Source organism: Protomyctophum bolini (genome assembly GCF_963924005.1).
Source record: "Protomyctophum bolini genome assembly, chromosome: 4".
In the NCBI taxonomy this organism is placed as follows: domain Eukaryota; kingdom Metazoa; phylum Chordata; class Actinopteri; order Myctophiformes; family Myctophidae; genus Protomyctophum; species Protomyctophum bolini.
In genome coordinates, this window is record NC_137865.1 from 37,151,346 (window position 1) to 37,169,465 (window position 18,120).

Below are 18,120 nucleotides of genomic sequence, written 5' to 3' on the forward strand. Positions count from 1 at the left end.
AGAATGTAACTCCGGTCATAAATGCCTCAAAAATATGTGCATCGGTGTGAGATCTGCACACTGATGAACCTTGATTTCAATGTTTTTATCTCGACCACAAAGAGAAACTAAAGCAGGGGAAGAGAATCCAATGTGGAACACATTAGATAATTAAACAAACATGCATTATTAATATGCGCAGTCTAATGCGTGTAAATGGATGCCCTCGCATTTGACCACCCGGGGACCCCCACACGGTAACTCTGTCATTTCTCGACCGTTTCGGACGCGGGCGGCTTGCCGGAACCGGGGGCGCGTTCCTGGGCGCATTCCTGTGTGTCTGGAAGTTCCAGGGACCCCCACACGGAGTTGCACCACTCACTCACACGGGTGTGATTTTAAAGCAGAAAAACTGTGGAAACTTTGGCTTACAGGTACCGGAAAGGCCATGGAGTCCCAAACACAAGTAGCATTTAACCTACATGTTTAGATCATGAGATACCTTGTGCAAAGTTGACATTTTGGCCTGAGAGTGAAACTAAATGAAAGGTCATGTAGGTCACTCAAATTGTTAGGTTTGCGTGGGCGGCCCATGAACGAACTAGACAAGTTTTGTGGCAATCCAGCCAGACAATTTAGAGATATGGAGCTTGGGACCAAAGCAGTAGATATATGGGCCAAACAACATTGCAATCCCTAGAGATGGGGCGGGATTCCAGAGCAAGGCATGCTGGGGTGAACACTGGAGACTGGAGGGACATCCAGGGTGCTACGTCACCATTTGACGCAAAATCGGTACTCGCGGTAGAGAAGAAGTGTAGTAGAACGTGTGGAGCAAATGGAAAGACAGACCAAATGGGGGGGGGGGTTGGGGTCAGAGTAGTAAAGGTCCCCGTCTTCCCCCCAGGGCTCTGAAGGGGTCAGTAGGAGGGTAGGAATGTTCTCATGAAACATAACACGTTCCCAGCATACAGAAGCGGACGCCGGACACGCATCATGAATGTCACGCTGACTTTATTAACACTATTCCCACACACACTGTAGATCGATAACACCATTTAGTGAGAGACCATCCTATAGTATGTGAAACTTAAAAATCCAGTCAATTCCAGTCAAAGGAATATAACTAAGTAACCGTATGAAATGTCACAGCACGGTTTCTACCAAAATAACGTGGTGTACTATATTTCACAGTATTAATCATGCCCCCGTTTAACTAAATGTAATATAGCTCATCAACGCCAAACGGGTATTTTGTGCACACGCCTACGCCATCTTCTCAAGTGGCGACTGTGGCTCAGGAGGTAGAGCGGTTCGAATCCCGGCTCCGATCCTGTCTACATGTCGAAGTGTCCTTGGGCAAGACACTGCATCCCAAATTACTCCCGATGTGCTGGTTGGCACCTTGCATGGCTTTCGCCGCAATCGGTGTATGAATGTGTGTGTGAATGGGTGAATGAATGTAATGCACAATGTAAAGCGCCTTGGATAAAGGCGCTATATAAATTTACCATTTTTAGACACATTTAATGGATTGGCTGGTGCATTTAGCTCTCAACGATGGGCATCAATCCTTTCAAGCATTCGATTGTCTTTGTATATTTGTGCAAGAGAATCATGATTTAGCTATAGGCTGTGTGCAAATTGTTGCTTAGAAGTGGTGAGGAGAGGGTGATGGACATGGCCTGCTGCACACAAACACATCATGTTGAAATTAAGCCAATCAGAAAATGGCTTGACATACCTAGACTGATACCTATCTGCTCTTTGTATATTGGACTGAAAAAAATATTGACAAGCTGACAAGAGTAATATTGGAGGGGGGAGGGTTGACCTTTAAAAGAATTGCTCCACATTGACTTTGCCATAACAGTGGATTAGAATTATTTTTGTCATAGTAATGCAGAAGGCCAGGGTGGTATCTCTGATTTTTCAAACCATGTAAAGTTCAAATATGGAGATAGCAGGTTTCTGTCCGACAGAGGCGCTATGCTGTGGTCGCTGTAGACTGAGAGGGGAAGAGATGGGGTGGCAAGAGTTATTTATATTCCAGAGGCAATCTCTGATATTTTGTCGTACAAACACATTCTCCCATCTTAGATTTCCTTTAAATGATGGTGCGGCGGCTGAAGGCATTTTTGAGGTTTTCTCCCAATCTGTTTTTCTTTCGCTGAAACTGGTTCAAAATGGCAAATATGGTTTTGCACTGAGACGTCACATGACACACACACGCGGATGCACGCACGCACACACACACACACACACACACACACACACACACACACACACACATGCACACTGTTAAATTCATACATTTGAAATGACGGCTGCATGATATATATCCCTCACTGTAAAGCAAAACAGATTAAGCCAAGGCTTGTGGAAGCTGAAGAATGTGTTTTTAGAGAGAGAGAGAGAGAGAGGTCTGTATTTTTTTTTGTGTGAAAGGGGGATCCTAAAATAACTGAGCCGGCCTTGTGAAAGTATGCAGTGGAGCAAGGGAACAGCAGCAGCGCTAACTTTAGGAAATGATGGATCCGTCTCCAGTACACAGGAATCAACCCAGCCGTATGTTTAACCCATTAAGACCTGAGACCGAATTCTACGAATGCCTTCGTCTACGTTGGTAGTTCTCAACGTTTTTGGTGTGACGAACCGCAGACCGCGCCCCATCTGAAAATGTGCATGGACGTGATGTTTTTTGTTTTTTGTTGTTCAACGTGTATTTTTTTGTAAAACATACTATAGGGACTGAACGGGGCTACAAATGTGGCACAAAGGATTTTCTGACTATGGCAGTTCTTATGGATATTTATACCATACATTTACAAATAGTAGCCCTTCCCTTACTCAAATAGGTATGATAGTCCGGTGCAAAAATAAATAAAAGCCTACTGCACATGCGTAGTAACACATACAGTACATATTGTCAGTGATTTTGTTTGCGTGTTTGAGCTGAGAAATGACCTGGGGGTTATAATTCCATTAAGCACACATGTACAATACGCTGTGATGATGTCTCTTCAGACAGGCCATCTCATTGTGTGTGTGTGTGTGTGTGTGTGTGTGGGCTCAAACCATGGGATTACATTAGAGCATGTGGGTGTACACACTGCTCTGAGGGATAGTGGGTTCATTAATGTCATGTATTCATCGCCTGTCTCTCTCTCTCTCTCTCTCTCTGTCTGACTCTCTAGGTGGAGCAGTCCAAAGTGCTGATAAAGGAAGGAGGTGTCCAGCTCACACTTACAATTGTTGATACGCCAGGTTTCGGTGATGCAGTAGACAATAGCAATTGGTGAGGAACTACAGTGTGTGTGTGTGTGTGTGTGTGTGTGGGCATGTGTGTGGGCATGTGTGTGTGGGCATGTACAAAAATACCAGAACGTTGGCTTCAAAACAGTCACCTCAGGCGTACAGCCAGTGGAACTGCTCAGCCTGGTATTCCTAAACTCAGTAAACTATTCCTAAACGGTCAAACCGAACCCTATTCATAACCGTAACCGCAGTAAAACGGTGCCAAAAGCTATCCCTATTCCTAAACTTAACCCCAGTAAAACTATGCCTAACCCTAAACTTACTTCTAACCTTATTCTCAGTAAAACAAATGCAAGAATACAAGCACCGCCCCACCAAGTGGTCGGCGTGAGGTCGACGTAAAGAAATGAGGCAAGCGTGTTTTAAGGCGAGCATTCCGGTGACCGTGTACAAGCATGTGTGTGAGCAAGAGAGACAGAAAAATAGAGAGTTAGTCTGTGTGTTGGCTGATATAATTTGGAGGTTTACCACATAATTATATGCTTCCTTAAATGTTGTGAAGAGTGTTTTCTTTTTTTTTATTTCTTTTTTCTTCCTCTCGGTTCTTATTCCCTCTTTTTGTTTTTCATCAACACATCACTTCCTCCTTTGTCCTGCTTACTAATCCATCTTTTTCTCCATCATCTCCTTGTCCCCCTTTGTCCTCTCCTCTCCTTGTCCCCCTCTCCTCTCCTCTCCTCTCCTCTCCTCTCCTCTCCTCTCCTCTCCTCTCCTCTCCTCTCCTCTCCTCTCCTCTCCTCTCCTCTCCTCTCCCTCTCCACCACAACCCCACTCCCTAAACTGCAGTTGGCAGCCAGTCATCAACTACATAGACAGCAAGTGTGAAGACTTCCTGAACGCTGAGTCCAGGGTGAACCGCAGACTGATGCCAGACAACAGGGTCCACTGCTGCCTCTATTTCATCGCCCCCTCTGGACACGGGTAGGTACTGCATATGTACGAGGGAACGTTTGAAAAGAAGGCACACGTGTCCCGGCCGGCCATGTAGAAAGAGTGATCCCATGAGGCAAGAGAACTCTGGAGAATTGTTCCCCATGAACAGAAAAACATACATTTATTGTATTTATTATTTTCTTTGCTATACCTTCACCTCTTAAACCATCTAGACTTAGTAAACTGCAGCTGAGTTAACTTTGTACTTGGACCACCCATAAACATGTTGGTTGCATCTAGACAATTACTCCAAGGGGTGTAAGTAGCAGCATGATCGAGTGAGGCCACCACATTGTGATTCCAGCTAAAAGCATTACAAAGTCTCATTAACTCTATATGGGTGGAAAATGCATCAACTGTCCTCGCTTGACATTACTTGGTCTAAAGAAATCTAGGCTATTCCCCTTGCATAGTTTTCACTATTTTTGGCTGTACTGCGACAGCAGGGCCAGCCCTATAAACTCAAATGTCTCACTGAGTGACGAAGACATACCATTGTTCAAACTAACCATTGTAGCCATTGTCCCTCCAGGCTATTGGATATCGCTTGGCGTAACAACACATTTGCTAATTACAGTGCCGTCATGGCCCTCCAGGCCATGGGGTGCAATCTCTCCTAACATGTTCTTACATACATACTAGCACAGGGCTCTGCACTGCAGTGCTAGTATTTCACTCTCATTTCCTTGAAAACTAGACGTGTAGAGGCGTTTTAGAGAATCCTCTAATGTGGGAGTGGACGGGAGCTGTGTTTTTTGCTGTGTTTTTTGCTGCCCATTTGTGTGGACTTAAATTAGGAGAAGTTTGTGAAAGCGAGTGTTTCTCTGGCACATCTCCATAGAAAACTAGTATACGTGGGCTCTGCCCAGCCCAGGAACGTGGGCATGATGTGTACCATGCATATAGCAAGAGATGAGGAGGCTGCCAATGCTTGTGACAAAGGTTATATAACACCCACAATTCTGCTCATGCTCAGTGGAGTTCTGCTCTCCATCACTGAGTCATCCAATGAGAACTCTGCTCACTGAGGGGCACTCATCTCCCTCACACATATGCACACACACACACACACACACACACACACACACACACACACACACACACACACGCTCGCACACACACACACACACACACACACACACACACACACACACACACTCACACGCTGTCTTCCCTCATCTCATAGTCTCTCGGATGCTTCATGTTCATTCTGCCTCACCATAATATTCCGTCTTAATATAACCACTGCAGCAGATAAGACCCATATTAACAAGCTCTTTTACCTCAAGGCCTCCCATCCCTCGCAATCTGATTTTGCAGCACTCTGGCTGAAGTGAAAATGTTAACATGTATTCTCTCTAGTAGGTATATGTTGAAAATAATCTCCTACGTGACGTAATGTTGCAGAGAAACTATCTATGGTGTTAAGAGAACCAATTAACGAAATAAAAATTAACTGACAGCTCTGACAACTTCCAAATTTCTATTATCTTCCGTTGGTCTAGACTCTAGAGGTTCTGATTGGGACCTAAATGCAAAATGATAAACAGTGCATTTCTTTAGTGCTTTCATCCAAAAGCTTTACATATATATTGTGCATTACATTAGTACATTCACCCATTCACACACACATTCATACACCGATGGTGGAAGAAACCATGCAAAGCGCCACCAACCTGCTCATCGGGAGCAATTAGGAGTTCAACGTCTTGCTCAAGGACACTTCGACACTAACTCTGGGGGAGCCTGGGATCGAACTGGGAACCTTGCGATTCCTTTCCGGCCACTCTACTGGCCACTCTACCCCTGACCCACTGCCGCCCCAAAATACAGTATCTCCCCCTGGGACCCAAATGCATAAAAGTACATCCAATTAGACATCAATACTGGTGAATTACATTGAATTGAAATGCCCATAGTTATAGAAATGTAACCTCGCCTCACCGGGCTTTCCACCTCGGAGGAAAGCCTGGTCTCTGTTTCATTTCGGGTATATGATCTGCTCGGGAGTGGATGATATCGTTACGTCATGTTGTAGTATTGTTTTGTAGTCGACAGGCCTTTTCCTTCAAACCGGAAGAATAACAAAAGCTCTCGTAGCCTGTAGCTTTTATTAAGAAAAATCGGTTTGAGGGAAAAGGAAGTTCCGTTTGATTGTTCCTGCCTGTCGACTACAAAACAATACTACAACATGACGTAATGATATCGTCCTCTCCCGCGCGGATCATATACCCGAAATGAAATGGTGCCCAGGCTAATATAAATGTATTCATGAATTCACATTCACTGTTCACATTCACAATTTTTTTTAAACGGGTCCATGCACATTAGACGGATATGTCTTTGACTGACTGAGTGATCAAGTTACAGCATTGGTCGGCCGGTTGGACTAACAACATACTAGCCAATCGCAGAGCAGTCATCTCTCCAGGGCATGGGATGTAGTCTAACCTTGGTTGGCCTAACAACTAAACAAACATTAAAGTACATAGACTTGGCTGGCAAACTATTTACGTCATAAGTGCTCTAAACAAACATTGTCATTCCACTATGTCCTGTGCTTTTGACTGTCATAGTCCTACCTGTACAACTAAGAGAAATGTTCAGCTATTTCTCTTCGTCTGTCTCTCTCATATCTCTCTCTAGCTGTCGGTCTCTCCCGCTCTCTGGATTTGTGCGTCTTGTCTCTCTCTCCCCCCACTTTGCACAGTCCTTCTGTCCAGTGAACAGCTGTTTCGTGGCTCTCGTCTCGTTATAGTATATCTACATTCCTGGAATAGGTAGTCCTGTCGCTACCCCCCTCCAAACACTCACACACTGTCACACCTACTCATTCATACAATGGAAGAACATGTTTTTCCATCATTCATATTTTGGTACACTACACATATACATGTGCACAATTAACGTGCACACGATATATTTCTATCCCTTGATAAAAGTATGAGCATATGTTTATATATTACGAGAACTCCACCAGTGGATCTCCCACATTCACTAACACATGGCTGGTCGGACAGGGCATGCTGTCTGTAGCCAATGCAGCCGAAGAACAAGAGCTGCGTTTGTCCTAGACGGAGATGAAGAGAGCTAGTGGGAGCTTTACAAAGACAATGCCTCATCAACCCACCATGACATAATGATCTGTGTGTGAACGCCACAGAAATACAAAGACAATGCCTCATCAACTCACCATGACATAATGATCTGTGGACAACAACACAAGAAAGACAACAACACATTCGTCATGCCTTCTGAGATCTTTGATTGTCTGCTATGGTCCTACAAACATGCACTGGGTTTGTTTGGCCTTTGAGCCCCCTTCTGGTGACCCTGTCAATTACACCAGTCCTGCCAGTGAGAATGCCCTCAGCTAGTATCAGGACTTAAATGATTTCCTTTGAGCTCTGTGCCAGAGTTTGTCTGTTAATTCGGCTCGGTTGAAAGTATGAATATGTTGTTCAATGTCGTTCAACTACTGCACAAAATATGTTCTGAATGGGGAAAATAAAGTACTTTAAAGTTAAATGTGTGATTTGATTTGTGGCCTTTAAGTTTCCATCCTAGTATTGAGACTGTTTCCATGTACTAAAATATGTGCTTTGTTGTCTGTGCCAATTCATAACGCTTGGGCCTCAAATCTCATTAGTAGTCTAGACGTGGTATCAAGTAAAAGGAAAAGCAAAATAGTAATGACATGGACCCTTCCAATTCCTTCTTTGCTTGGAAGGATGCTAAATGACTACAAGCGGAAGATAATGTGACATTCAGTGTAACAACTATATTCTAACGATCACTTCTTTGATTAATTATATAATCGGGAAGTACGTTGTATTTGATTGTTTTCTTATTCTAATTCATTATTTATAATCTATCTAATGGTTCCTGACGTCTCTGTCTGTGTGCCTCTGTGTGTAGCTGCTGGACATTGAGGTGTGAATATGTTGTAATTGTTGACGTCTGTTTGTGTCTCCAGTCTGAAGCCTCTGGACATTGAGTTCATGAAGAGACTCCATGACAAAGTCAACGTCATCCCTCTCATCGCCAAGGCTGACACGCTGACCCCTGAGGAGTGTCAGCTGTTTAAGAAACAGGTGTGTGGGTACAATTTACAATTTAGGCATTTAGCAGACGCTCTTAATCCAGAGTGATTTACATTAGGCAAGAACAAGAAAGCAAAACAATACATCACATATATAAAATGGGTGGCATGCATGTGGGGGTGGCAGTGGCTAGAGTGGGGGTAGAGTGGACCGGAGCGGCCGGATGGGAACCGCTAGGTTCCTGGTTCGATCCCGGGCTCCTCCAGAGTTGGTGTCGAGGTGTCCTTGAGCAAGACTCTGAACCCCTAATTGCTCCCGATGTGCAGGTTGGTGCCTTGCATGGTTTCCTCCGCCATCGGTGTGTGAATAGGTGAATGTAATGCACAATCTATGTAAAGCATCTTGGATAAAAGAGCTATATCTAATCTAATTAACTATAAAGTGGGTGTGTGGGTGTGTGGGTGTGTGTGTGTGGGTGGGTGGTCGGTCGGTCCCACGGTTGTTCAGAACTGCCCCAAAAGGCCTCTGCCCGGTCTCTGGACATCAGTGTCAATATAGGGACACTCTGACGTATTATATACTCCATATTTGGGCATGCCTGACAAAGAACTCCATATATGGGCATAAAAGGGACGCAGACATAATATCTGAGTGGGGCATGGATTTCCAACTTGCATCATTCCGAGTAGGCCACTGGCCAACGAGAACCGCTGTAGAGGCTCCAACGGGCACCGCTCTAGTACTGTAAATGCACCATTTACCGTGTGTGTGTGTGTGTGTGTGTGTATGAATTTATTTATGGCGCGTTTCATTTCAAAGCATGTCCATGCTTTACTGTGTTCCTTCTGTTCCTTAGATCATGAAGGAGATTCAGGAACACAAGATAAAGATTTACGAGTTCCCAGACACGGAGGATGATGAAGACAGCAAGCTCATACGCAAGATCAAGGTACTAACTAACTGGAGCAGAAAGAGATGAAAATTGAGTGGATGGAGGGAACTGCCGGACTCATTTCACGGAGTCCATTGTTTTCCAATATCATTCAGCACACCTTGTTGGGGGTTAAAGACAAGTTTACATAAAGAGTGAAGTGGGAGGCATGTACCAAGAGACACAAACAGCCTAAAGTCAGTCAATCTATTGGTCAATAGCCCAGCTCTACCCCTCTGTTCCCATTATCCAACTGGACATCAATATTAGATGAAGACCCAATTGAATGAATCCGCCCATAGCAACCAGGGCCGAATTAACACCTCTGAGGGCCCCTGGGCACGTGCCCAAAGTGCCCATATGGTAGATCCGGCCTACTAATTTTTTTTATTGTTGACTATACATTTTCCTTCAACTTTGAACCCTCTGTCACATGTAACTATGTTTTTGTGTGTGCCAAACGCTGTGTGTGCACATAATGTGAACTTTGTCCTCTGCATTTACCCATCCTATAACAATGGCAGCAGATGTTGAACAGTGTGTGAACAGTGGTGTGTTTGGTGTCGTGCTACAGGAGAAGATGCCCCTGGCCGTGGTGGGCAGCAACGTAGTGATCGAGGTCAACGGCAGGAAGGTCCGAGGGCGCCAGTACCCATGGGGCGTGGCAGAAGGTAAGTTTGCCCAGGCTAAGGTCAAGTTGCTGAGACAAAACTTTCCTTATGTGGCCTATGTCAACCACTTAAACGCTGTACACTTTGTGATCTACGTAGGTCTGACCTTCGAGAGTTTTTTTAAATAATAATAAAAAAAAGACGAATTTTAATCTTCGTTGACGGGGCTCGGGTGGCCCATGAGTCAGTGATTCATAAATCATGGAGCTTCAAGCACATGGCTTTGAGGGCTGAGCAGATCTACAAGCTCTCAACATATCATGCTGCAATGCATTGTGGGCTTGTAGATCAGCCTTTTTTTAATTTATTTTTTCTGTTCGAATTTCGTGCCATCGGACGAAGCTTCGAATATTCAATTTCTTTGGGTCAGCCCTAGATCTATGAGCTCACAGGGAAGAAAAACAATATACCCTTTCTTTTTTTGTGTTTTTGTTTTGCTGTTGTCGATTCAGCCATCGAAAGGTTTTTTTGGGGAGATTGTGTTCAGACTGTATGTTGTTTACCTGGGCAACCTATTGACAGTTGTGAGAAGCGGTTGTTCTTGTTTTGTAAGTTACTGCTATTGAGAATGTCGGTGAACTGTTAATATTTCTCCATCAATGCATGGAGTGGGAAACTATAGTGATGCATGTTCTCAAAGAAGACCACACGCACACACACAGCGACACACATGCACGCGCACACACACACACGCGCACACACACACACACACACACACACACACACACACACACACACACACACACACACACACACACACACACACACACACACACACACACACACACACACACACGCACATGCACACATTCAGGGAGTGTGGACCTGGATCAAAGGGAATTATGGGAAATGTTGTTCCTATATGGCAGCAAGCACTGACTCATGCCAGTGATGTCATGAGAGAGAGAGAGAGAGAGAAAGACAGACAGTGTGTCACTTCTTTTTCACCATTAGCCACAATGAATTGTTGTCTGTTACTGTATGTGTGCCACCATTAGCCCTGCCGCAGTGAATTGTTTGTGACATTCCACTGTGTTTTCATTTGTTTTTCCTAGATAAGCTATATATATATCTTCATAGTTTTATACCTTTTTTATTATTTCAAAGCGTTTCTCTGTGGTTGACCCGTTTTATCAGTCTTATCACTTTTTCATTATTCTTTCTTTTTTTCTCTTTTTCCCCCTCTTTTTTTTCTGTCTATTCGTTTCCATGACTGACAGAGGGCATTGTTGGTAAACAAAACCATCTTTCACTTTTTTAAATCCATGGCCCACCTACTCCCCTCAGGGGTCTCACTCTTTCGCAGAGCTTTCGCCCAGGTGGGCGTGGTTTTGAGGTTATCATTCTGTGAAGTCAGGTCTAGACATTATAACCACGCCCATCAGTTAGAATGCTCTGCGAAATAGGCAGTCCTACTCCCTCCGGCCATCCTCCACAGTTCCTCAATCATCTCTCCGTCCCTCCATCCCTCTCTGCTCTGATCCTCTGTCTGCTGCGTCTCATCTATTAGGCTGATGGTCAAACCAATGCTCTGATCAGACCTGGGTTAAAAGAAGATTTAGCAATGCTTTATGTGGCCTCAACACAAATATATACAAATATATGACCATCCTAAAAACATTTAACCCATTTAGACATGAGGCCAAAAAAAGAAAAAGAAAAGCCTTCTAAGTCCTAACAGATTCCTGAAAACCATATGTTTCTATGTCAGTGGTGCTCAACCCTTTTCATGTCAAGGACCCCGGGAATTATCTGAATTTGGCTGCGGACCCCCATCTGAAAATATGTTGTTCCAGGCACCCCCCAGAAGCAAAGATTTGAGTTAGAAACGTTCACCGTGAAAGAACATATACCGGTAGATTCAAAGATTTGCGCCACATTTTCAAGATTTTTCAAAAATTGCAGATCTATACAAGCTTGTAGATCTGCTATTTTTCAATAGCTAAAGTATAACATAATGCTTAAAACACCAATAGGGGTTCCCGTCCTGAATGGGTTAAATTAATACTGCATAGCCTGTGGTTCCAGGGAGTTTCAAAAACGAGAATAATTTCCGTAATTTGAACCCTTTTCCTTGTATATATATGTATTTCTTTTTGTCCCAGGTCTGATTGCCGTAACTAGTCATGGGGTGAATTAGAGGCTGGTTGGTGCTTCATAGAAAGTATCACTCTAACTGTGTGGCGGTTCTCCTCCTGGTTCCTCTGTAGTGTGGTGCCTTTCAGTTCTGTCTCGGCTGTCTCAACAATTATCGCAATTATCGTCCATCGTTTCGTTTTTTTTTAAATAGCAGAAATGGCAGATCAGCAGCTAAGCTAAGAAAAAATAATGAAAATATTAAGTGTCAGTGATTTATTTGTATATTTAAGTTATTCGTCATATCTGCCCTGTACAATTTGTGATTACGTAGCCTAAAAAGGCAAATTCTAAGGTTCCAATGTTCAATGCAAAAAAAAGCTTAAACTTGTGACGGTGACAGCCCTAGACCCCAGCTTTTACCACGCAGGATTCAACTGAATCAGTCTTCTGGGACTGAGTTGTATTGAGTCACTGCAGGGTTACTGCAGGGTAAGAACCAAGGTTCTGCAGGAAGCCTTAGCACTATCCACTGGACCGAGGAAGGGGATCTGCTCTTCTAACTCATTGCTTCATGAGCAACCTCTGACCAATGCATCACCTCGCTTAGGTTGTCCTTAAGGACGGTCACCACTACTGGGCTTTTCCATATGAGCTCTCCTCACTCACAGCATTCATGGATTCTTAGTGGATCGTCATATGGGAGGTTTAGCATATTATTCATGTCTGTAAACAAACCCTCATACCCACAGCTGTGCATGTTTCAAACGAACAGCTCTGTGTTCTGATTCTGAATTCATAAAAATCTAAACATTATTGGTAGTTTAAAAATAATTGGGCTCAAAACACCTGATGAACTAAGTTGGTGTGACATCATTATTTCCCCATTAACAGCCATTTGGCATGGTCGTGAGCCACTATTAAAGTAACAATTTTGAGATTCGATAAAACATCAGGTGTTTTATGCCATCCCATTAGAGTTTGTTGCAACCCTTGATGTGTTTCCTGATCTTTGATCTTTTCTACCCCTTAGACCCCTACGTTTTGCCCTTTTAAGACTAGCGTCCCCAACTACTCATAGAAACCTCATATAACCCAGTGCCCCCGCTCCCTTACCAATTCTATCTATTTGGGACATGTGCAGATATATGGTGTTGATCCAGGACAGGTGTGGGCCGATTCTGGGTCAGAACCAGGCCTACTTGCTCCAGACCCAGATTTCGTCCCCGCTGGTCGTGACGGTAACTAAAAAAATAGTGGTGGAAAAAGTACTCTTTTTTTTCATTTTACTTAAATGAAAGTATCAATTCTGCAATGTAGAAATACATTAGAATAAGTCCGGAATTCAAAATTGGCATCAAAAATGTACTTAAAAGTACCAAAAGTAAAAGTAGTCATTATGCAGAATGTCCCATTTCAAGTTTTCAAATGTTTTAACATCTTTTGAAAATAGCAGTTCTACAAGCTCTGAGCTTGTAGATGTTCTAATTTCAAATGGCTGAAATGTATACAGTAGGGCTGAAGTGGTTACTGTATGTTTTGTAATAATAATCAAAACCTACAAAGTAACTAGTTAACTAAAGTTGTCAAATAAATGTAGTGGAGTAAAAGTACAATATTGGATCTGAGATGTAGTGTAGTAGTAAAAAGAAATTGGAAATTGGAAGTAAAGTCCAAATACCTCAACATTTTACTTAAGTGCAATACTTAGTACTTAGTTACTTTACACCACTGCGCACCCCTCCCCTCCATCAGAGCTCCCTCAGCTAGAAGAAGCGGGAGGTCATTGGCTGGCTTGGGAGGTCACGGGGCTGCACAACTTACGTTTCATCAATGGTAAGGTGTCTACATTAGAGCTCTTCATGGGTCACAAAAAAAATAATTTGATCCGATTCCGACCGGAAAACGAAACCCGGGTGGACCTGTGACAATTTGGTCCCATTCCGACCCGTTCCGAGATTTCTTTAAAATAACGGCACTGAGCCCGAGTGGAACCATGACCATTTCGTCTGGGACTGATTATTTCCTAGATTCAATTATTTCCGAGATTCGATTTGAGAAAACACGGATCCGACCCGCGCGGGTCTTGGGTGGTCCTTTCGGGCATTTTCGGAATTGGGGGCGGGGGGGGGGGGGGGGGGGGGGAGCCCGTGAAGAGCTCTAGTCTACATCCTTATTCGCTCCCCCTGATGTTGATTGACAGTGGACGAGACGGAGGCCAGCCAGTATGTAGCTGCGTTGTTTGTTGATGAGGATCACAATCGCTGTGACCTCCACATAAGACCTCCTCGGTAGCAGGCCTCCCACTGCAGTCACCCCCAGTTTACCTGCATGCCTTTCCACACAATGGGCTATGCACCATAGTTATAAATAACTAGCCCCTACCCGTTGAGATATTGCGCCTCCCCCCCCCCCTCTTGTGGCCGCAGGGGGTACTGTGCCCTGAGTGCGTTTTCGCATTTTTAAGTCACTAATAAATTCATTATTAATTTATAATTTGTTAAATTGGAAAAAGGGCTTTGCTAAGAACTCCATATTATTATTCTCAATGCCTGTGGGAGCGATTGGTGCAGGCGGTGAAGAGATACGGCAGTGTTTCTGACAGACAGACACACATTCAGACAGACAGACATTGACTGAATTATAGTATGATGATGATATGATAAAGACGGCACCGGAATTCCCCCCCCCCCCCCCCCCCCCCCCCATCCACTTGCATGGAGTTGCTCACCCAGCGCATACTCCCTTTTCACCCCTTCTTCCGGGTTGGAACACTTTGGCCCTATATAGAATTGCATTCATGAGCGTGCCGGGCCGAAAGCATGAACGAGGACCGCCGCTGTCGAGTACGTGGTACAACGGAGCAATTCTATGACGTAGAGAGGACCCAGTTCCGCTCGAGCTGCAGTACCTACAGTATGATCGGCCAGCCAGGGCTTGCTATGCATGCGATAATACTAATTAAGGCTCTGTTCCATTTAGTGTGCAGAGGTTCGGAAACTTAGGACCCCATAACTCTGAGTGTACAAATGGTTCCATGTGAGCCAACACGCACCAAACCAGCACCCTGACTCTGTTTGACCAGAATGGAACAGAGCCTTCATTAGTATCATCGGTAACACCTGTGAAGGAAGTAGGGAAGGGGCCCAAGTTCTTTCCAAAATGGCGTGTGTGCATAGAGCTCATTCCATCTTAACTTCTAACCATGTCTTTGATATGCAAATAAACTATTGTATGAACTGCTTGCCTCTTAACTGTCTGGCTTTTATGGGGTTTTAAATCTTCAGTGCATGTGTTTGACTGTCCTACTTACTGTACTAGTATTGCATTAGTATTACTACATGGCACTTTTCCCTCTGGTTGTTGCGGTGTGTGCAGCGCGTATTGGTAGCTTTCCACGTACAGCTTTTTTTTGTGTGACGTCTTCATAGTTTGATGTGATAACTCTGAAATCAAACATAACTTCGTCTTGGTCGCTCATCAAAAAACATTAACCTACGTTCGACTATCTCTATGTGATTAAGCAGATGTACCACTCGGTAGCCGCCAATTAACCCCAACTCCGCTTCAATCCCTTCTGTGTCGTGAATTAGACCCTGCAGTCAAATCTAGTATCTACCCGTAGCCTCTAGGTTAGCTATCTGTGTAACCCAGAGCGTGACTGCGTGGAGTTGTTTATGACATTGATTCAGCTTGTAATATTGAGAGAAAATCACGTGAGATGAGAAAAGTGTTGTACGATATTAATAAAATATCTCTCTGTCTCTGTCTCTCCTCTGTGGTTCAGTGGAGAACGGGGAGCATTGTGACTTCACCGTGCTGCGGAACATGCTCATCAGGTGAATGACTAGATGACTAGAAATGTCGACTATCTTTGTTTCACGGACGAAAACTAAATAAAAACTAAGCCATGATGGCTAAAACTATGACAACAAATAAAAACCAGACTATTAGGGAGGGACTAGTGGAGAAGAGATCCAGTAGAACTAAAAGAAAAGTAATTTTATGACTGCTTGGGTGTTGCGCTCTGAACATAGCAGATCTACAAGCTTGAGTTGTGGAGGTTATAGATCGGCTATTTTCAGTGTCGAATCAGCCAATACGACGCCATCACGGCCCGACAAAATTGTCGAAAAAATCAACTGTACATTTAGTCGACTAAGATCTTAATGATATTTAGTCATAGTCAACTAAAACTAGACGGACACTAAAACATTTCAGATGACTACAATGTGACTAATACTACATTAAATCTTATTCAAAAGACTGACTAAAACTAAATCAAGATTTGCCAATCACAATGTGACTAAGACTACATTAAATCTTATTCAAAAGACTGACTAAAACTAAATCAAGATTTGCCAATCACAATGTGACTAAGACTAAATTAAATCTTATTCAAAAGACTGACTAAATCAAAATTTGCCGTCCACATCAACACGGTCTCCCATACCTCCGTAGAACCCACATGCAGGACCTGAAGGATGTGACCAACAACGTCCACTATGAGAACTACCGCAGCAGGAAGCTGGCAGCGGTCACCTGCAACGGGGTGGACAACTCCAAGAGCAAAGGACAGCTCTGCAGGTACCACAAATACTCAAGTAAAAGTATCAATACTGCAATGAATGTAGAAAAACTAGAAATACTGTTACTGTTAAGTAAAAGTCCGTAATTCCAAAGGTACTTGAATAAAAGTATTGGCATAAAAATATACTTTTAAGTACCAAAAGTAGAAAGTACTCAATATGCAGAGTGTCTCATTTCAAGTTTTCAAATGTATAAAATCTTTTGAAAATAGCAGCTCTACAAGCTCTCATTGTGAGCTCTCAGTGTGAGCTTGTAGATCTGCTATTTTTCAAATGGCTGAAATGAATAGGGCTGAAGTGGTTAATGTATGTTTTGTAGAAATAATCAAAATCAGTGACTAAAGTTGTCAAATAATTGTAGTTGAGTAAAAAGTACAATATTTGCCTCTGTGATGTAGTGGAGTAGTAGTAGCAGTAGTAAAGGTATTGTAAACTGGAAATACTCGAGTAAAGTACAAATGTCTCAAAATTGTACCTAATTACTCCAGCGCTGGTCACCAGCTTCTAATCCTGTATCAACTGGTGACGTTGGAGTTTGGAAGCGCTCGTTGGAAAGCACTCGACAGTCCTGCGTACCACCCGTTTCTAAATGGCACATAATGCAGGGGGGCAGCAGAACGTTCCTTCCGGGTACGATGATGTCATACGCATAGCCTCTATAAATGGTATTAGTTTACGACTGACATAGAAACATAGCTTTTTCAGAAAACTGCATTTTTAGAATCTGATCTCGGGTCAAAATGGGTTAATTGGCAGCATACTGGGTCAGTTTTAATGGATGTCCCTCCCTGGCCAACAGGAGTCCCCTGGCCCAGATGGAGGAAGAGCGGAAGGATCACGTGATGAAGATGAAGAAGATGGAGACTGAGATGGAGCAGGTCTTTGAGATGAAGGTCAAGGAGAAGAAACAGAAACTGAAGGACTCTGAGGCTGAGGTGGGCTTGAGAACTGTGTGTGTGTGTGTGTGGGTGTGTTGGGCGGGAGGAGTAGGACCCTACGTCCTCCCGGTGGGGGCTCCTCACTGGCAGTGACGACACAGAAATGTGTTGCATAACTCATTTGGAGAGAAAAAAAGGGTAAAAAATAATTGTCTACTTTAAAATGTAGATTAAAAATAATATTGTTCCATCCCTCCAGTATTATAATTCCAGAGACTTGTCTGTGCCAAGCCTTATTGAAGCTTTTCTGGTGTCTTGTGGTGGCCCAACACTTTACTAAGACAGTCTACGTCAGTTTGAAACATAGGTTTTTCAGAAAACTGTCAGGATTTAGAAGACATTTGTAAAGTCTGATCTCGGGTCTAAATGGCTTAATATGACTTGATGACACCTGGTCTCTCCTCCACCCTCAGCTGGAGCGCCGTCACGAGCAGATGAAGAAGAACCTGGAGGCCCAGTACAAGGAGCTGGAGGAGAAGAGGCGTGTGTACGAGGATGAGAAGGCCAACTGGGAGACGCAGCAGAGGATCCTGGAGCAGCAGAAACTGGACGCCTCCAAGTCAGTAACTCAAGCTACACGCTTTGCATTGATTGATTTAAAGCAGTGGTTTTCAAGCGGTGGACCGGTGGGGACCTCCACCA

The 18,120-nt window shown here is 43.7% G+C and overlaps 1 protein-coding gene across 2 annotated transcripts in view; it reads left to right on the plus strand.

Annotated features, from left to right (window-relative positions):
* Positions 1 to 18,120, plus strand: part of LOC308314804 (septin-7-like) — a 46,076-nt gene that overhangs the window by 24,880 nt on the left and 3,076 nt on the right. For both annotated transcript variants that reach the window (XM_080762509.1, XM_080762510.1), the window contains exons 4-12: positions 3,177 to 3,277; positions 4,084 to 4,218; positions 8,207 to 8,324; positions 9,130 to 9,222; positions 9,779 to 9,875; positions 15,739 to 15,790; positions 16,413 to 16,538; positions 17,340 to 17,475; positions 17,892 to 18,037. In XM_080762509.1, coding sequence (XP_080618635.1) covers positions 3,177 to 3,277; positions 4,084 to 4,218; positions 8,207 to 8,324; positions 9,130 to 9,222; positions 9,779 to 9,875; positions 15,739 to 15,790; positions 16,413 to 16,538; positions 17,340 to 17,475; positions 17,892 to 18,037 — 1,004 coding nt within the window. The remainder of the gene's footprint in view (positions 1 to 3,176; positions 3,278 to 4,083; positions 4,219 to 8,206; positions 8,325 to 9,129; positions 9,223 to 9,778; positions 9,876 to 15,738; positions 15,791 to 16,412; positions 16,539 to 17,339; positions 17,476 to 17,891; positions 18,038 to 18,120) is intronic.